General features: G+C 38.3%; 1 protein-coding gene across 3 annotated transcripts; it reads left to right on the forward strand.

The window, feature by feature from the left end:
* The first annotated feature begins 153 nt into the window (after positions 1–153).
* Positions 154–21,162, forward strand: Qtrtd1 (queuine tRNA-ribosyltransferase domain containing 1). Of its 3 annotated transcripts, none has more exons than XM_013028593.1 (9): positions 154–242; positions 2,311–2,531; positions 3,220–3,275; positions 4,868–4,944; positions 6,643–6,855; positions 11,159–11,358; positions 14,309–14,460; positions 16,584–16,701; positions 19,154–21,162. In XM_013028593.1, exons 2-9 carry the CDS (start codon positions 2,332–2,334, stop codon positions 19,383–19,385), a joined length of 1,248 nt encoding a protein of 415 aa, XP_012884047.1. In that variant the 5' UTR covers positions 154–242; positions 2,311–2,331; the 3' UTR covers positions 19,386–21,162. The 3 variants fall into 3 exon arrangements, with proteins under 3 accessions (XP_012884047.1, XP_012884048.1, XP_012884049.1); XM_013028594.1 differs by having other exon boundaries at positions 11,159–11,223; XM_013028595.1 differs by lacking the exon at positions 6,643–6,855.
* Positions 21,163–21,376: the final 214 nt, after the last annotated feature.

Genomic DNA, 21,376 nt, shown 5'->3' on the forward strand with positions numbered 1-21,376 from the left:
GCTTTGCGCAGGCGGCGCGCGTTCTCCCAGTTACCACGGCAACAGCGGCCCCTCTCAGTCTCGCCCGGATAGGACCTTGGATTCTTTCTAGCGCCTAGTGATGACGTAGTACTCCCTAATTGGCTCTGTCCCGGAGGCGGTGGTTTAGCTGGGCGACAATTCCGCTGACCTGACACGTGTTAGTAGACTGTGAGGAGTTGTTTTGGGGTTCGGAAAAGCCAAAAGAATTGGGAAGTTGGCGGGTAAGTCCCCTCCTTTCTCCCCCGCTGGTGTGGAGCTCCTAGGGATGGGCGAGTGGCATCGCACCCACTGCTCCGCATTGTGTTGCACTGTTTTGCTCTCCGTCTCTTCTTGCCTTTGGGGGATTTCCTGGTGTGTGAGTCCAACTTCTTCTGCATCGTGTGAGCATCGGCGACACTTCTGAGCGAAGAGGGCCACCTTTTTCAAAGTCCCAAGTTCATGTACAAGTTTTTTTGAGCGACCCAGGGTAATGGAGAAGGTGGGCCCATCTCGAATCTCTGAGAGCGGCTCTTACCAAAGTCCAAGGCCCGGGAGAATGGCTCAAGGAGCAAAGATAAATCCAAAGTAATGCATAAAGAGGACGAGATCCAAAGATGGACTGTCTCCGATAAGCTGTAATAATTATAGTCTGACCCAGTTGACAGGAATTCCAGACAGTATAGTCCTTGCTTAGGGAACTAGAAAGTATTTCTAAAATGTTGGTGTCTCCAGTGACATTTTGAAAGATTTACCACGATTGCTTGTCAAGTTCTATAATGCATCTTACAGGTGTAACCCGGGATCTAATTATTTAGCAGCTTCTCACCCAAATAATTGATCATCGTTTCTGAGTTTCCTACCCGACTTTTTTATCTAGGAAAGTTAGAGTACGTTTTTCCCTCTTTAAAATAGAGACTTGGCTTTCCCAATTACAAAGGTAATGAAAAATTATGTGTGTTCCACGTAGACGTCATGTGAAAATAAGTTGGAGTATTATTCAACCTTGTAGATAATTTCTGCTTATCATTTAAAAATACTCTTTAATGTATATTCCTATAGTTTATAGTGTTTTACTTGATGTGGGATTTGAACTCAAAGCCTCATGTCCTTGCTAGCCCTTTTTACTCTTTTGCAGAGGGGAGGTGCAGGTGTTTGGGGTTTGAAGTCAGCCTTTTGATTGCTTAGCTGACACTTTCCGTCTTGAGCCATGTCTACAGACCTGCTTTTGATTATCATTTTGGATATGGAGTCTTGCAACTTTTCTTACAGGCTTTGTACCAATATCCTCCAGATCTCCACCGCTTGAGTGGCTAGATTTATAGGCATGTGCTTTAGTTACTTTTTTGGTAAGGTCTCTATTTTTTTTTTTTGCTGGTCGTGGGGCCTGAACTCTGGGCCTGGGTGCTGTCCCTCAACTCTTCAGCTCAAGGCTAGTAATCTGCCATTTGAGCCACAGCACCACTTCCAGTTTTTTCTGCTTATGTGGTGCTAAGGAATCGAACCCAGGGCCTCATGCATGCAAGGCAAGCACTCTTACCACTGAGCCATCTTCCCAGCCCCAGGTCTCAAATTTTTGCTGGCGTCCAGAGTCATTGTGATTATCCTACTTATGCAGCCTTGGGTGCTTAGATCATAGGCATATACCACCATCCCCAAATTGTTGTTTGAAGTGGGGGGTCTTGCCAACTATTTTGCCCAGACTGCTCTCAAACTATGTTCCTCCTTATCTCCACCTCCTAAATAGCTAGGAGACAGGTCAGTCCCTATGTTTATAAACTTTAATATGAACCAGAATATTGTTTTAGGGACTTTCCTGGTTTTTGCTGATCCAGGGCTTGATCTCAGTGCCCCAAACCTTCATGCACTTTGCTTACTCACACCTGATGTTTTCCCCGGAACCATGCCTCTATCCTGGCATTTTACTGGTTAATTGGAAATTGAGTTTCATGGACCATTTTTTCCTGAGCTAAACTTTGAACTGCTGTCCTCTGTGCCTCAGCCTTCTGAGTAGCTAGGATTATAGGTAAAAGCCACCTGTGCTCAGCAGAGTTTGTTTTCTTTACTGAACAATTAAGAAAAAATGCTAGGTTGCTTAATATTTTCTCAAAATGGAAAAGCTAAAAAATGGTTCAAATCAGTAATTAGTATGGTTTAAGCACTCACTGTGACCCTTTATACTACGTCAAAGTTTAGAGTGACCATGGCTTTCTGGAATTCCTTTCATGATTCGTCATTCCACTACCATCCTTCCATTTACTTCCATTTACTTCAGACAAAAATCCCGTGACTAAATTTTATTCTTCTTATCAGAACCTAGAAGATTCCCTAAGGATGAAGCTGAATCTTACCAAGGTCGTTAATGGGTGTCGTCTTGGGAAAATTCAAAACCTGGGCAAAGCAGGCAACTGCAGCATGGACATTCCAGGATGCCTTTTGTATACCAGGACTGGCTCTGCCCCACACCTGACAGATCATACACTGAACAATATCCATGGGGTTCCGGCCATGGCTCAGCTCACGCTGTCATCTCTGTAAGTGTGGAACCCAGTATGCAAGTGCTGACGTTGGCACTGATGTTGGGTGCAACAATGAGAAAGAATTCTTTGTTCACAATTTGTCAATTTCAGGCTAAAATCAGAAGAGAGGTATAAGATATTGCATACCATTTGGTTCTTAACCTAGAACCATGGGTCAGACCTATATGTTAGTGTTATTTTACTCTTCCTCCCATACTGTCCTCGTTGCTACCATTCCCTGGTGGCAGGGAATGCTCGGTAAGGACTATACTTACATACCATCCTCAAAGCATTTTTTTTTCCTGTCTCTGCCCTTACTAGTATTGCTCTACAGAAGTAGAATGAATAGAGTGAAGTCATTTTGTGTAATACATAACTGACTTTATATGAATTGAAGAGCCTGGTGTTTGATCAGATAACTACTGTGTTGATAACTGGTTTTTAAAGGGGCAAGAGAAGAGAATCCAAATATTCTGAAGCAGTCAATCTTTGTTATATTCTCTTAAAGAAGCTCCTTTTGCAAACCAAAGAGCTGAATTTTGACTAACTTAGACTAGTTCATTGGGACTGTTGAATAATGTAGTTTATTGGTCAAATTTACAGTTACTGTCGTGGATGAGTAGCACAGGGCTTTAGATGTTTTTCATAGTATCTAAGGAAAGATTTGTTGTTATGTTGTGTTTTTTCCTGTTTTCACTTACAGAGCAGAACATTATGAAGTCTTGGCAGAATATAAGAAAGGAGTTGGAAACTTTATAGGTAAAAGTGATTTGTTTGTACCTTATGATGTGATAATGTAGAGTTTAAGGATGCTGCTGATTTATCAATATCACACATTGTTTATTTGGTGTTTTAATGAATATCTTTTGTACATCTAAGAACCAGATGTTGGGGGCTAAAAGTTGAATAGTAAACAGTTGCGGTTCTTATGGATCTGGAGCCCAGCTGGAATAAAGACAGACAAGCAATCTAGTGAGAATGTGGAGACCACTTTGCAGGATTAGAGATGTGTATGTGAATCATGGCAGTCTGTGGAGAGGAGCACATAACCTCTCTGAGTATATGTGGGAGGGGGTCAGGATAAAGAAAGGATTTATGAGCATATTAGCTGGGTCAAGGAAGATCAGGTGTTGACCAGGTCAAGAGTAGGAGCAGAGTATTGGTAAACAAATGTGGGCAGATACTCCAGTCACTGAAAACAGACCTGATAGGAGATCTTGCCATGGACATATAACAGATCTGGAGTGTCTCATCTCATTCAGTCTTCAATTTCAAGAAGGCTTTATATGCAGCCATTTTGATATGTTTTATCTTTCGTTATGGCAGTAGATTGTTTATGTAGATGTATGTGCCATTTCTTTCAAGGTAAATCTGAGTAAGGGCTAGTGGGCCAGTTCTTCTGTGGACCACTTTTCTCCTAGAGCTTTACTATAATATTTAGATCTCATGCAAGTAAGTGAAGATCTTATTTTCCTTTGTTTTTCACCCTTGTGCTTCTGGAGGAAGCCACATGATGACTTGTTGGTTCAATGCAGGAATTTATGTTTTTTCTTTTTTTTTTGGTTGGTTGTCTGGGCCTGAGCACTATCCCTCAGCTCTTCAGCTCAGGGTTAGCACTCTACCACTAGAGCCACAGCACCACTTCCAGTCTTTTCTGCTTATGTTGTGCTGAGGAATCGAACCCATGGCCTCATGCATGCAAGGCAAGCACACTACCACTGAGCCACCTTTCCAGCCCTGTTTTGTCTTTCACAAACTCTATACAAGCATATACATAACTGAACATAGCTAAGAGAGGCTTTTTAGAGATAATTGCCATAATTGAAATGGTGAAAAATAAGATGGAGAACTGCAGAGGTTTTTAACTTGATTTGTTTTTTATGAAAAATGTGGAGTATCATATGACTTAAACCCTTAATGCTTTGCTAATCATTTCTGTGGATTTTTAAAAATAAAGCCATTGTCTTTTTCACTAAAGAGCATAAGAAACTATCATTTTGCGTTAATGGAACAGACTAAGAACGAGGCCCATTTGCAGTACTGTACAGTTTCCCTATAATTCTGCACCTAGGGACACAAGAATATTATTAATGAGATTTATTGTTACTGGAATTACTTAGTTGACTCATATCATTTCATCTTCCTACTATTTAGCTCTTTTAAATTAATAGGTTTCATAGTAGTCTTTTGTACTTCTTCATTGACCTCCTATATATCCAAAATCAGGTAGCAATTACTTACTGTAGCCACTAGCCTGGCTTTTTTTTCATGTAGACACTATGAAGTTGTTCCATGTTAAAACAAATGTAATTGATGGAAGCACTTTCAAGATCTCCTTTGTGTTTATACAGGCATGCCAGAGTCGCTTTTATACTGCTCTCTGCACGATCCAGTCAGCCCCTGCCCATCTGGTTATGTGACAAACAAGGTATGTTCTAGTGTTCCAATATGGTCCTCCAATACTGCAGGTTTTGTCCTAGGAGTTTAGTTTACTGTGCCTCTGTCTGGGATGATTTCTTTATACCTTCTATTATTATTGTTGTTGTTATCGTGGTAGGGTACTATGGGACAAGGGAGCAGGGCTGCTCAAAGGTGAGCTGAGATGAGGAGTATACCCTCAACATTTTTATTGCTGCAAAAACACTGTGAAGGGTCACATACATACCAAGAAAAGAAATTGCTACGAGGGGAGAAAACAATTGTCTTTGGGTGCTGTTCTTTATTTGCAGTTTGAACAATTTCAAGGCCCATGGAGAAAGTTGCTGATGAAGGTTATCGCATGTACGACTATATATAGTAGAACCTAAAGAGAATACTGCTTGCTGGGTAGAATAGGATTTGACAAAAACTATCTGCAGCCTGAGGTTTTAGCTAGTAAAGGAAGATGTCCAAAAGATGTCATTGAGTTTTCATCTGAGAGGTAGCCCTGTAGCTACGGTCCCTGAGGACGATGTAAGATACAGGAGATGTTGTTTCTTTCTTTCTTTTTTTTTTTTTGGGTCCGGTTGTGGGGCCTGAACTCTGGGCCTGGGCACTGTCCCTCAGCTCTTCAGTTCAAGGCCAGCACTCTACCACTTGAGCCACAGCACCACTTCCGGCTTTTTTCTTTTTGCTTATGTGGTGCTGAGGAATCGAACCCATGGCCTCATGCATGCAAGGCAAGCGCTCTACCACTGAGCCACCTTCCTAGCCCGATACAGGAGATGTTGATGCTTGACAAATGCAGTCACATCTACTGCACTCAATTTATTGATGTCTACATATTTATTAATTACCTACATATGTTATTTTCAGTTATTTTTGTGAATTGAATCCCCCCAAAAGTATTTAGGTCCCAGTTATCTACTCTATTTATAAGAAGGAAAAGATTCATTTCAGTTAAACAGTATTCTTATCCTTTACAGACAAGGAAGACTGTATATTTCCCCTCCATCTATATACTTAGTGATCTCTAAGAACAGAGATGGTATAGAGGAAGACTAATAAAGATCCAATATTAAGTATGGACATCTTTATGAGCTGCTGGATCAATGTCTTTGCTCATAATTTTGTATCTACTTCAACTTAGTAACCACTTATTAAATGCAGTAGCAGTATGGAGCAGTAGCTGCTTTGGGGATGTAGACATTAATTGGGATGCTCTAGCTATACAAATATACCAAGTATGATAAGTGCTATCTTTGCTATTAAAGCCAGAAGTATGAACTACCCTAAGCTTAGCAAAGAGAACTATCGATTATGTCCAGTAAAGTCTGGAGAAGATTTTAAACTTAGAATGCCTAGTATTTTTGCCAATCAAAGAAAGAGAATGGGCATAACAGCAAGCATAGGCCTGGGGCTAGAGGAGATGGATTAAGGAACAAGGGAAGGTTGTGCTAGAAAACTTAACATAAAATCCTTTGGAGGCTAATTCATAAGTTGACTAAATGATCATTGACTCTATGGACTCCTAGGCCCTAGAGTATTCAAAATACAGTCTAACACTTTATTCACACTCTAGGAGATTGAATTGAAATTGATGCTATCTCTCCAGTTATAAAGAATTATTACTTTGTTGTTATATTCCTTTTTTAAAAAAATTTGCATTTCACTCTTGCTGATTCCTCATCATCCCACTCCATGGCAGTCAGTGTCTGTCTGGGGTGTCGGAGGACGAGTGGAAATGACCGCCTCCAAGTTTATGGAAATTCAGCAGGCCCTGCAACCCGACTGGTTCCAGTGCCTCTCAGATGGAGAGGCATCTTGTGAAAAATCAGCTTCCATAAAAAGGGCTAGAAAAGCTGTGGACCGGTCCCTTTTATTTCTGGACAACTGTCTGCGGCTACAGGAAGAGTCAGAGGTGAGGCTGACCCCCCCCCTCCTTTCTTTTGAAATTTACCCCCCTTCCAGTCTATGATTTGCATTTTCTTTCTTTTTTTTAATTGTGGAAATACCATACAGAGGAGTTACAATTACATGGTCAAGATATATGATTTGCATTTTCTGTCACTCCTACTTCTCTGTTCCTTACTTCATGCTCCAGTTATTCTTGCATTCCCTAGGAACTGTTCTTCTCAAGGATGCTGTCTTAGACTCTCTTTTCATTACAATCTTTACATAGCCTCGCCTTAGTTTTTACTGCTAAATAATTCTCACACACATATATATATATATATATATATATATATATATATATATATATATATATATATATATATATATATATATATATATACATAAAATCAATGTCATCCTACTTAACTCTTGGACTTTAGATTATATCACTGGACTTTTGTCTTCTTTCCTTTGACCTATCTTCCTTTTGTTTTTCTGTACTTTGTTTAGATCAGTTCATAGCATCAACCAGGTTGCTTAGCTGAAGAATTTGAGCTTTTCAAGACTCTTTGCTTATGTACATTTAATATCCATTGATAAATGGATATTAAGAATGTCAAAAATAACCTCCTCCTATCATTCTTAGTCCCCCTACCCAAGCCGTGACCTCATCATTTCTGGATTGATCTTTGCTACCTTTGAATTGATCTCTATTCTCATTTCTATTCATCTTAAGACCTGCTTTCCAAGAGATTGTTGTATTAACTCAGATGTCAGCCTGTTACCACTTTCCTGAGAGAAGTTAATAACTCTCCACTTTATGCCTAGAGTGGGACTGGGCTCCAGCAATTTCTTCAGCTCTTTGTAGGTTACTTTTCCTATGGTACACTCTAGACTTTTATCTGTGGTTTCTGAGACCTTAGCCTGTTCCATTCTGAGGCACCTCTATATAGGTATTCCTCACAGCTATTCCCCTTGTTTTCTCTGTCCATCTTCCTTTCATTAGGTTCATTTAATTCATTCATCAAAGTATGAAACTGGTCCCTAACACTTCCAGGAAGTTGTGTTTATCCTTTGTTATCCCTTTAATTTATATGAAGCTATACTGTAACCACAGTCATGTGAGATTGCAGTAATTTATGTATTTATCTGTTAAAATGTGGTCTCCTTAAACTCTATTTTTACATGTTGTATGTATCTTACCATATATAGCAGAAGGCTTGACACATAGTAAGTCCTCAGTGAATAACTATAGCAGTAAATAAGGAGCCTGAAAACAGAGTTAATGAAGTTGGAAAAGGAGGCATTTACTGGGAGAAAGCAGAGGAGGTAAGGGAGTAACAAGGGATCAGAAGGGAGGATTTCAGTATTTGAGATTATTTATGTGAACAATCCTGAGCAGTGATCAGATCCCTAGCAGTGATCGTGTGCTTTGATCATGGCAAAGCATATTACATTTGAAGTCTGTTTTTATTTTACAATAAAAACATGGTTTGACTGGTAAAGTTAATGTCCAAGAAATACTGAAAGGAAAGTTGTTATTCTAAATAGAACTCAGTTATGACTAACTCAGTTAGACTTCTTAGAAGTCTAGCCTGAAGACTAGGCCAAGGTAGTATATTGCTTTTCGTCAGTAATTATCTTTGTAGTACTTGTAGTATTTGGATAAATAGTACTCAGTATAGAAGATGTGACAAAGATGATTATTAGAAAGGCCAGAGTTTCCTATTTATATTGTCATCAATCTTACTATTTCAGATTACTTCTGTGTATTATTCAAATGTTAGGATTCTTTTCTGTATTGGTTATGCTTACACTACTGTCTTGCTATGGTTATTATTAGTGTCCCCTTTATTCCTCATTGTTCCATTTTAGACAGTAGTGTGTATGATCAGACTCCTTATATTCATGGAAGGGAGTTTCCCAAGGAGGGCTGTATTGGTCATTAGTAAATACTTGCTTTACATACATACATCTTTGCCTTTTGCTGAAAAGGACCTGGATTTTTAAAAATTTTGAATACACTTCAAGCTCCCCAAGGTTCTGGGTTTGGCATTCATTTTCTTCTGTATATATATTTCCTAGGTGAGGAATGGCAAATGGGTTCATATAAGGTTTATGGAGCCATGCATGGTACCTCAGGAAGAGAGTTATCTGTTAGCCATGTCTACTGTGGAAGCAGGAAAGGGAAGGGGTGGCATCCTGCCAAGCAAACATCTACCCTTCTACCCCGCACAGTCTGTGAAACATATTCATAACTTAAGTTTCATCTGTTCAGTGGTTGAGTTAAAATAACCATTTGTACATCCACTGATACCTCAGAATAATGCACCCAACAAAATAATCATCTTGCCTTATTGCCACTGTTCTTCTAGGATTATTTCATCTTTATTCTTATCACTATCTGCCTAGGATTCCAAAACAGGAACCAGAAATCATCCTAGAATTTATCTTCTTTCTCTACCCAGGAATTTAATGGTCAAGTTGTGTTACTTCTGCCTCCTGAGCAGGTCATCTTCTCTTTCATCTGGATTGATAAAGTTCTTTCTCACCCCATTCTTAACCCTACTAACCCTTAATTCATCCACATCACAGTAAGAATGTATTTTCTAGTGGAATAGTCTGATTCTGTCCCTTCTGCTCAAATTAAGATGCAAAACTCCCTTTGCATAGTATTCCAGATTTCTTCTCCAGACCTCTCCCTGTTTCTCCAAGAGCCACTTTTGATTTGTTCCTGTCTTTGAAAACCTTATTTTATGCAGTTCCTTACATGTAATTAATACATAGATATATGCATGCCATAATTCACCAATCTGTTCATATCTTCAGCAATTTGCTTATTTTTTGTTAACAATCTCCTGAAACTTTCTGTCAGTGTATATATTAGTATATCTGCTGCATCCTTTTTAAAACAGCTGCATAGTGAACTGTATTATGAATGTATCATAAATTATGTAAGTCTTACTCCATTGATTGGTGATTGTTTCTGGTTCCCATTATTCTCCATACTTTTGTAAATATGTCTTGATGCATTTACAAGAGAGATTGTTAGAAGTGGAATTTTAGAACTCAAAGATAAAAGCATTGATATTTTGGTGTTACCTACTTGCCCTTCTGAGAAGCTGAACTGGTTTTTATTCTTTCTGGTTATCAGGGTATATAATGACCATTTTCTTATTCTTTCCCTTACACTGTGTTGTCTACATTTTTGTGTTATTGCCATGGGAAAAAATACTTCTTATTGTTTCTAATTAGTTCTATATATGTAGGGGATTACGTTTATCTTTCTGAATTTTATTTTCTATGGGGCTATTGTTTCCTTAGAGAATTTGTTGACTCTGTGGTATAGATAGTTACCTATTCCTCAAAATAGGAGGAATAGGTAACTATTCCTCACTATTGTATGTTTAACTAGACAGGCTTTAATGTTTTATACATAAACATGTCACTTATTTCCTATAGGCTTTAGCTTACTTAGAAAAGCCTTCTTTACCCCCAAGATGATAAAAATACTCAGTACATTCTTCTAAAACTTGAGCTTCTCTCTCTCTCAATCTCTGTAGATAGATAGATGCATACATATATATTGTATTAGTACTGGAGCTTGAATTTAGGCTCTGTGGGCTATCCCTTAGTTTTTTTGGCTCAAAGCTGGAGCTCTACCATTTGTGCTACAGCTTCACTTCTTGTTTTTTTGGTGGTTAATTGGAGATAAGAGTCTTATGGAATTTCCTGTTCTGGCTGACCTCGAACTGGCTTTGAACTGCAATTCTTAGACCCCCGACCTCTTGTGAAGGTAGGATTACAAGTGTGAGCCACTGGCGCCAGTAAATTCTTGGTATTTATATTTTTATGTTTAGCTATTTGTTCCATCGAGTTTGCTTCTGAGGAAGATGTGCTCTAGTCATTGCATAATATTTTTTCCCAAATGGAAAAAAGTTCCATAAAGTTTCATAAGTTCCTAAAATTATCTGTGGCTGAAGGATTTGCTGATAGCTAAAAATGGCTCTCAATAGTCATCTAAAATGACTAAGGCTCTTCCTGTGTCCCTTTCTTTCTGTTCTTCCACAGAGTACATTTATCTAATCTTAATCTAGAATATGTCAACATATGTTGATTGCCTCTATGTTTCCTCACTCTTTTCTTACATGTTTGGTGGTTCCTTGGAACCATATTACTCCCCTTCAATGTTTCTTCATCAGCAACCTCATTGAGATCTATTCCATCCATTGGAATTCCATGTAAGGGTCTTACAAATAAAGGTCTTTGATATTCAAAATGGTTTAAGAACCTTTCAGTTCTTTTTTTTTTTTTTCTTTTAACCTCAGGTCCTTCAGAAAAGTGTGATCATTGGCGTCATTGAAGGAGGCGATGTGATGGAAGAGAGGCTGAGGTCGGCACGAGAGACAGCCAAGCGCCCTGTAGGAGGTTTCCTTCTAGATGGCTTTCAAGGGAATCTAAGAACCTTGGAGACCAGACTGCACATGCTGTCATCTGTCACTGCGGAGCTGCCAGAGGACAAACCCAGGCCAGTGTTCCATCAGAGTGTAGGCCACGCAGGGAGTGCTGGCTGGCCGACTGTAGGATGAGAGTTGAAACGGGCATGCCTTCTCATGTTCTGATTATGTCCTTTTTGTCTATCACTACAGACTATGAGGGAAATTTCTTTAAAAAATTTCTTGATTATTTAACATTTTTATTGTAAAGATGATGTACAGAGGGGTGGCAGTTATGTAAGTCAAGTGAAGAGTACATTTCTTTTTGAACAGTGTTACCTCTTTCCTCACTTTCTTCCGATTTTTTTATGAGGGAAACTTCGGTCAAGGCTTCCCTACCCCTGTTTCAGAATGTAGAGCTTAGAGTAACTGCCATGTGAATAATCCTCCTAAATAAGGACAAATGTTAAACTATTTCCTCTCATTCTAGCCTCAGCTAGCTTCACATCTTCTTTTTGTTGTTGTTGGTCGTGGGGCTTGAACTATGGTCCTGGGTGCTGTCCCTCAGCTCTTCAGCTCAAGGCCAGTGCTCTACCGAGCCACAGTGCCATTTCCAGTTTTCTAGTGGTTTATTGGAGATAAGAGTCTCATGGACTTTCCTGCCCAGGCTGGCTTTGAACTGTGAGCTTCAGATCTCAGCCTCCTGAGTAGCTAGGATTACAGGCATGAGCTACTGGCACCCCGCTTAGGTTCAAATCTTAATCCTCAGATCTCAGCCTCCTGAGTGGCTAGGATTATAAACGTTAGCTACCAGCACCAAGATGCTTATCATTTCTTTAAAATATATATATTATTCTGTAGTATTTTTGTTTGATTTTTGAGACAGGGTCTCAATGTGAAGACCAGACTTGCCTCAATCTTGTGATCCTCTTTCCTCAGCCTCCTACCTGCTGAGATTATAGGTGTGCATCATCCTTTCATAGTCTTGAATTCCACTTAATGTTGAATAAAAGGTTTAGGATTTGTGCTTTTTTTTTGTTTTTTCTTTTTCCTGCAGATAAGCCAAACATTTGATTATGGGATACTGCTTTGTATTCCTTGAGGGCTACAGGGTAGTATATAATATATGCAATCTCAGAAACATCTCAGTGGATTGTAACACACAGGTGTGACACACTTGTGTACACACTTCCCCTGACCCCAGATCAGGGTATTTCTGCCATCACAGTTAGCCTTTCCCTTCCCCCAGTTTTAATTTTGTGCTCATTGCCTTTCCTCCTGTGCTCATTTCACTCTGATGCAGAGAACAGCTCAGCACGAGCTTTCTAGACATTTCTGGACTTTTTTTTTGCACTCAGCGTTCACAGATGTCTGTTACTGAATTTGAAAGCTGGGGTTGTTTTTCTCTGTGTAAGTGTGTAAGAAATGCCAGCTTCAGTTGGAGACAAGTCCTAAAACATTATAGGACTTGAAACTGTAGTCAGGAGAATTGGCATATATTTAAGGGTTCTGCTTATTTAATATTATATAAGCTTTTTATTTTTGTAACTTATTTTAGAAGTCAGAAAGTACATAAGTTTTCTTCCAGATCATGAGAAGGGACTATGGGTAGAAAATAAACCATAAAACTAGTTCCAGCCAAGTAGCCAGTCTCCATCAAATACATTCTCACATCTTGCTTTAGCAGCAAAACTTGGTTGAGAGCTTTTCTGCATCAGCTAAACCATATAATGTGAATACAAGAATTTAAATGTTTTGCTTTAGAAATTTCTTTTGATTAAAAAAATATGTGTATATATGTATTTATATACATATATATATCTTTATATTTAATCACCAGACTGCTTGATCAAAACAACATGTAATAAATATTTGAATAAAACAGTCTTATTGAGCTGAGCGTTGATGGCTCATGCCTGTACTCCTAGCTACTCAGAAGGCTGAGATCTGAGGATAGAAGCTCAAAGCCAGCCTAGGCAAGGAAAGTCTGTGAGACTCTTATCTCCAATAAACCACCATAAAACCGGAAGTGGCACTGTGGCTCAAGTGGTAGAGCACTGGCCTTGAGCTGAAGAGCTGAGGAACAATGCCAAGGCCCAGAGTTCAAGCCCCATGACTGATTAAAAAAACAAAAACCCAAAAAAGAAAAAACAGACTTATTGTAGTATAGAGATTAGGCTAAAAGTTCATCCTAAGACTGGAAAGATGTTTGGAAAGAATTAGTTAGAACGAGAAGTAAACAATCCTATGAGCTTCTTTCTGGAGGCCACAGCTATACTATGTGCTTTCTCAAAAATCTCATCAATGCTCAGTGAGCCAGGAATGGTGACATATTCCTATAATCCCAGTGTCTTAGAGGTGGAGGCATAAGATTGCCAAGTTAGAGGGTAACAAAAAGCTAGTGACACCCTATCTCAAAGGTGAAATAAAAATAGCAGGGCTGGAATTGTTGTTTGAGTGGTAGAACAGTTCACCTAGCAGACAGGATGCCTGGTTCAATCCCTACTACAACAATCTTACTTCCTCTCCCTACCACAAAACAACTCACAATGGTTCTTGGGGAGGTATGCATTATTGATCTTGTTTTTCAAATGAGAAACAATAATTCAAATTTAAGAAACCTGTCTGGAGTGGCACAGCAGTTAAACAAATGGTAGATCTAGGAATCAGCCTTGTTCCCTCATACTTATTATTTGCTGCTTACTAATGTTGATTGGTGTTTTTTTGTTGTTGTTGTTTATTTTTTTGCCAGTCCTGGGGCTTTAAATCAGGGTCTAGGCACTGTCCCTGAGCTTCTGTTGCTCAAGGTTAGCACTCTACCACTTGAGCCACAGTGCCACTTCTGGCTTTTTCTGTTTATGTGGTAGTGAGGAATTGAGCCCAGGGCTTCATGCACGCTAGGCAAGCACTCTACCACTGAGCCACATTCCCAGCCATGGGTGTTTTTCATTACTGTTGTTTCTAAATATCCTGTTGACTGGAAAGGCTCTAATTTCATTGCTGGAATTGTCTCATGTCACTGTTCTTATTGTTATTTTATAGGCTCATCTGTGGGGTTAGCCAGCCAGATGAGGTGCTGGAGTGTATTGAAAGAGGAGTGGACTTATTTGAGAGTTTTTTCCCTTATCAAGTAACAGAGAGAGGGTGTGCCTTGACTTTCAGCTTTGATTACCAGCTGAATCCTGAGGAGACAAGTAGGTCTTTTGAAATTAACCTGTCTTATCCTTAAGTTGCTTCCATTTTGTACTAATTTTTGGCCCAAGTCACAAGAAAGAAATAGGAAAGCCAGTCTTTTCTAAAACTCAATTATTTCTTATCTCTAGTTCCTGGTATGTTGATATCCCAAATTAGGTACTTGATACTATATATTTAGACCATCAATACTAGGATGAGATTTTGTAGTGAGGAAAAACAAGGCCTCATCTGTTAACCTGAAAAAAGAATATTCAGAGTAAATTGATATGAAATCTGAGAGAGAAAAAACCTTTGAACTGCCTGGTAAAAGTTAATTTGGTTTTTCACAAAAGCATTCTTGTCTGCATTTTACAAACTCTATGCAATTAAATTATAGGGAGATTCACCATCTTCTGATGCTTGTGTTGCTTTTTGCTTTTTTTTTTTCACACTGAGATGTGAAAGCTACTTTGTTCTGCTAATACTGCTTTGAAGCACTGCCATTTTCTTACATTGTTTAGTTATTCCTAAATCAAGACAAGCAGTTTTGGATTCTAACACCCACTTGGCAGTGTCTTAATCCCTTGAAGAGTTCTTCAGGGGAGTGTCGCTGACCCACTAGCCCCTCTGACTTTTTCTTTTCCTACTTTTCATCCAACTCTTCCCTCCCTGTTGCCAACCTTCAAGTTAAGAAGTCCTGAGACTTCCTAAAACGTTTCTTTTATTCCCAAATGATTAAAGTTTTATTCAGAAGATGTCATACTTTTACAAAGCAACTTAGCCATTAATCTAAGTTGGATTATCTCAGAAACAAAATAAATCAGGCTGATCAAAGTTCTTATATTTAGGAGGTCAATTTTCTTGTCCTTTTAGATAGACCAGAACATAATGTGTGTGGATAGGCATCCCATTAAAGCTTTATAAATTTTCATGACTTCATTTACAAACTAAATTATTTCTATCAGGACAGAGGTAACTTAGTCATTCAGTACCATGAATATGCAAAGCTCTAAAAAGAACCTGATATTGAGTTCTCTGGAATGAACAAGTTCCATCCTGGCTAGAAAACCAACTTTCTTCGTGATTAAGAAAACTGAGCCAGTCGCCAGTGGCTCACACCTGTAATCCTAACTACTCAGGAGGCTGAGATCTGAGGACTGCTGTTCAAAACCAGTCTGGGCAGGAAAGTCCATGAAACTCCATGAAAGTCCAGAAAACCCAAAGTGGCTTTGTGGGTCAAGTGATAGAGTGCTAGCCTTGAGCTGAAGCACTGAGGGACAGTGCCCAGGCCCAGAGTTCAAGCCCCAGGACTGACAGAAAAGAAAAGAAAACTGATATAGCTTGAACATTTGAATCAAAGTATTATTAATCATACTGTGTATATAATGTAAATTAAGGATCTTTGCCAATTATGTAAGTGAATTGTTAAAGAAATAAGTTACCAACAATTGTCCTAAAAAGCACCAAATTGTAGTATCTCTATCTTCATTGCTCATGTCTGTTCTCTTCGTCCTTTGGCCTTGACAAAATTGTCTTTTGAGAACAATTTGTCTTATTGTTATTGGGCCAAAATACCTCTTCTCTATTTGCCCCTGTTCAAAGCAGGTGGCTTTTTATGGACTATCTGATGTTTGCTGTTGCAGGAATATTTCTCCTTAAAACAAGAGTTCTAAGAACTCAGCTTCCCATTTAATTCTGCATAATCTGCTTTGCTCAGGGCCAGAGTCTCCCCACAGAATGCATAAATTAAAACCATGTTCTACTCCAATCTACTTGAAATATAGGCTTTTTCAAACCCCAGATTGACTTGCATGTAAAGGAATAGGAATTGTCATAAGGAAAAAGAATAACTTCCAACAAAACTAGATTTAAAAAATCATTCTTTGATGGTAAGATTATATGTTATATACTTATAACCATATTAGCTTAGATGTTGGTGAATATCAAATTGTTTTGATGTTATGGATAGGTCTATGGCCTTCTAGAAGAATATTGCCATTTTTTCTTTCTTGTATGATTTTCTTAGGATAATTCTCAAGAGTAGAATTATAGTCAAAGGGCATGAAATAATAATATAGAGTCAAAGTGGCCACTCCTTATCTGATCTTCATTCAGAGACTTTTTTTGTTTTTTTTTCCTTCAGTATTACAACAAAATGGTATACAAGAAGAAATAAAGTGCATGGATCAAGTAAAGAAAGCTAAAACAACTGGTTGCAACCAAGAAATGACATCATTTGAAATTAATCTGAAGGAAAAAAAGTAAGAAAGTTGATGAAGTTCAGATTTTGATTTCTGACTTTTTAATTTCAGTCTGTTTTTAAAAAGTTTATGTAACTGTTCTTTCTCAGTTTATGACTTCATAAAATATTTATAGTTTGATATTACTTAGGTCTGTTCGTATTTGGTTCTAGAAAATTTTTTCCTGCAGATGAATTTGTGCATTTTGTTCTGTCAGAAAACAAAGGCCAGATACTCATTTATTTTATTTTATTTATTATTTATTATTATTTATTTTATTTATTTTATTTTTTGATAGTACTATGGTTTTAAGCTAGACAGGTACTCTACCACTTCAGCCATCCTCCCATCCCTTTTTGCCTTTACTTGTTTCTTTTCAATAGTTTCTTGCAGAAGCCAACTTGGCTTCTGACCCAAATCCTCCTACCCATGCCTCCTGTACCCATGGTATCACAGGTAGGAACCATAATGCCTCACTTCTTTGTTGAGATGGGGTTTTGCTAACTTTGTTCAGGCTTACTTCAAACTGTGACTCTCCCAATCTCTGTTTTCCAAGGAGCTGGGATACAGATACGTGTCATCATGCCCAGCTTCCTTCTTATTACTTCAATAACAGAGTAAAATAAAGACCACAATAAAGAAAGCACAACAAAGATTGTAAATTGAGAGAAACTTAAGTAATTTTAATTATATGCCAATTTTAAATTTTTCTTTACAAATATGTTTGTTATTATAAACGTGTGGTACAGTTATATAAATCAAGAAAAGTTATATAAATCAAGTAAAGAGTACATTTCTTTTGGATAATATCACCCCTTCCTTTGCTCTCTCCCAGTTTTTACCTCCTAATCTTACCCATAAGTTGTATAGTTCATTTTCAACATAGTGTCCAGTCCATTTTAAATCTTAAATTAAAGTACTTGCCTCCATAAAAAATGAACTAAGATATCTTTTTAAGTTTACATTTCATCAAAAGTGCTAATCCCAGTACTAGTGAGTTTGGTGTTTGTTGGTTTATATCAAAGTTCTCACTTATTCATGTCTGTTTAGTTGTTATCAAGTACAGACTTGAGAATAATTCCTTTTTATATTCCTTTGGGGCTTTTTGACTGAAGGTCTGAAATAATATTCTACTTTTAACTTCTTTTTCTTTTTCCTTTTGTGCCAGTCCTGGGGCTTGAATTCAGGGCCCGGGGCTTGAATTCAGGACCTTCTTTTGCTCAAGACCAGCACTCTACCATTTGGTCCACAGCATTACTTCTGGTTTTTTCTGTGTATGTGGTACTGAGGAATCGAACCCAAAGCTTCACAAATGCTAGGCAAGCACTCTACCATTACACCACATTCCCAGCCTACTTTTAACTTCTCGAGGAATAGCCAAGGAGATTCTTGTCTGCTTTTAAAATGGTAGAGTAATATAAATGGTTACTACAAAAATACACTTTCTGGATTTGAATTTTGACTCGATTTGAATTTTGATAGTGTGATTGTGGAAAATTAACTTTTTTTTTTTTTTTTTTTTTGGTGCTAGTCCTGGGCTTCAATTTATGTCCTTGGTATTTGTTCCTGAGCTTTTTTGCTCAAGGCTAGCACTCTATCATTTGAGCCACACTCCATTTCTGGAACTTTGGTGGTTAATTGGAATAAGAGTCTCATGTACTTATTGCTGGGGCTGGTTTCAAACTGCCATCTTCAGATCTTAGCCTCATGAGTAGCTAAGATTACAAGTGTGAGCCACCAGCATCCAGGAAGTCACTTTTTAATAGCTGATGGAAGGTGGCACTAATATAGCATTGAATATGTGTCCCACCAGTGTTCTAGCTCTTTTGCTATATTATCCATTGAATCCATACAATAACCCTGTGAGGTCAGCTCTTAGTACTTTTAGCTGATGGAGGAGAAACTAAGGCACAGGTGGGTGTTACGTGACTTGCCCATGTGGGTTCAGAGTCAGGGCTCAAATCCAAGCTGAGTGACTCCAGATCCCCACAGCAATCTTTACCAGTAAAATAATAATAAAAATGTCTGTCTCTAAAAGTCGATACAGAGATTAAGACAAGTTAAAGTACCTTGTAGCCTTCAACATCTATGGAAATAAAAGGTTGAGCTGCTTCTGATAGTAGTGAAAGAGAAATAGCCTTTGTCAAAACAGCATTTCCTAACAACATGTGCCTTTGCACTGTGTCTAATAATGCAATATGAATGAGTGATCCAGTGAATTTCCTGATTCCTAGGCTTGGAGATATATCCATCAGAGGATAACTCCTGGGTTTCCCTGACCCACTGTGTTCTTTGTTACTGTCTGTCCACACTGCCATCTTCAATAGATGCCTAGCACTGAAAGTTTGCCAGGGACATTATTAATCACTAGTTAATAATATCCTGGCAAATCTGTCAGCACAGTAGGTAGTCCAGGCTGTGTATTTTACATATCCTTTACTTTTGGGACTGCCATTGTGGTTTCCTTTCTCAGGTATCAAGAAGACTTCAACTCAGTGGTAAGAGGGTGTTCTTGCTACTGCTGTAAGAATTACACTCGTGCATACATCCACCATCTGCTGGTGACCAATGAGCTCCTGGCAGGGGTCCTGCTTATGATGCACAACTTTGAACACTACTTTGCATTTTTCTGCTCTATCCGAGAAGCACTAAAAAGTGGTAACCTGGCACAGTTGAAAGAGCTCATCTATAGGCAAGCGTCTTGAGATCTGGCAAATACGAATCTCCCACGGAGCTCGTACCATTAACATCAGAAGAAATGAAGAAGAAATGGTGTTCATCTTAACCATTTATACTTGGGAATGAAATCAGCTGGACTAAAGAACATTTTCAAATTGCTGACATGAGGATGAAGAGATGTCTTCTAAAGACTTAAATGGCCTATATTGGTCAAAATGAATTGAATCATGAACCTTGAAAATTTATAGGTGCTCTCTCTAGTTGATAGAGATTCATTTAGTCAAAAATAAAAGCTTTAGATGTGGGGACACACCCTTGAAAGGGATGATGATGTTTTAAATCAAGACCATTGAGATGGGAGCAAAGGAGATGATTGTGTAGTAGTATAACCTTTGTAGACAACACTCCTACTGACTGGAGGAGGAATCTGACTGTAAGTTTGCTTTGTTTTAGTCCTCATGCTCAGGAGGCTCTTGTGGATCCTTTTACCCTCCATGCTGCCCTGACAGGGCCGTCACTCAGAAAGGACTTCTGTGACTTAACCTTCCATATCCCTCTCTGGTAGGTGGGGCTCAAACATACTCCTGTGATCAGGTAGCAGAGGTCACACTGCTTCATTTGGCTGCTTGATCTGTTTGTGACATTTCTTCCTAGAGTAGTGTTGGAAACCAAGAGTTAGTCTTGCTGTTTTATCTGGTTGTTCGGATCCAATGTGGTCTGCCCTCCACATTCATAAATACTGTAGTCTAACCACATGATGACTGTAGCCCTATTACTTGTGGAGATTCATTCACAAGTGTTTTCTTGGATAGACCTCTGAAAGAAATTACAAGATCAGTTTCAGTCCTTCTAGTCACTTTTATCAGCTTCGATGCCTGGGTAAATTATGTGACCTCTTCATTCTGATTTCTTCCTAACGGGACAGATACTGTAGTTAGGATGAAATCAACCTCTTAAGATTCTTATAGTTGCTTGAAAACCAAAAAGTGTAGATTAGAATCTTAGTCATACTTGTTACTCTTGTTTTTTTTTTTTTTAACACTGCTGGCCTGAACTAATCATAATAATGCAGTAGCACCAGGAGACAGGCACCAGTAGATATATCTAAAACTAAGCAGATTAGACTGGTTTTAGAAATGGTTGGTAAATTGGCATCAGAAGATCCCAAGGCAAGGGGCATCCTTCTAGGGTCCACTCTGATTTTATGATTTTTGTTATAATATTTTTCTTGATGTTATATAGGGAATTTTTATTTTCTTTGTGCTTTCTGTATTTGTCAGTTTTTATAAGGATCACATGTATATTTATATATATATATAGCTTTTATTTAATTAAAAGCAAAAATCAAGGTATCTTTTTACAAAAATAGGAAATATATTTCTTTCATACTGTTTTATATTTTGCTGTTTTTCAAATTTTAGTGGGTGTTACTGAACATCGTGTCTAGCCATTATGTGAAAAACTATGTTGTCAGTTGTATAGCTTCTCCATGAGTGGCAAAGGATACTTGTGGAAGGTAGAATTTCTGTTCTCATGGATTTGTCTTGAAATGAATTGTTTTTGTACTTGTTCATATGTTACTATTCTTCATTGCCAGCCCATTGATGTGAAGTACTAGGCAATATCTATGAATTTCTATAAAACTTATCTTTTATTTATGTCCAAGGCACTAGAGATTCTGTTCAGCATTGTTCAGTTTCCTTGATCTTTTTCTTATTAGCACATTTGAAAAAAGTTTTCTCTTTCTTAACACAGAAAACCTATTAAAGGCAATAGTCAATAAACATTTTAAGTTAAAAAGAACTCATTGTGTCTTGCTTTCTGTAAATGGCAATAAGCCTATTAAACAAAATATTAAATTTCCATAGTTTTAATAATATTCTAGAGATTTGTCTTGGGAAAATTTTCTGGAAGTGGCACTGTGGCTCAAGTGGTAGAGCACTCACCTTGAGCTGAAGAGCTGAGGGATAGAGCCCAGGCCCAGAGTTCAAGCCCCATGACCAACAAAAAAGAAAAA

Source organism: Dipodomys ordii, unplaced genomic scaffold (assembly GCF_000151885.1).
Source record: "Dipodomys ordii isolate 6190 unplaced genomic scaffold, Dord_2.0 Scaffold111, whole genome shotgun sequence".
Classification (NCBI taxonomy): Eukaryota; Metazoa; Chordata; class Mammalia; order Rodentia; family Heteromyidae; genus Dipodomys; species Dipodomys ordii.

Bases quoted from the DNA above. Each gene is read 5' to 3' on its own strand.
- Qtrtd1 (XM_013028593.1), top strand. From the start codon at position 2,332: ATGAAGCTGAATCTTACCAAGGTCGTTAATGGGTGTCGTCTTGGGAAA. The intron at 11,359-14,308 runs GCCAGTGTTCCA...GTTATTTTATAG, and splicing joins CTGCCAGAGGACAAACCCAG to GCTCATCTGTGGGGTTAGCC. The intron at 14,461-16,583 runs GTAGGTCTTTTG...TTTTTCCTTCAG, and splicing joins GCTGAATCCTGAGGAGACAA to TATTACAACAAAATGGTATA.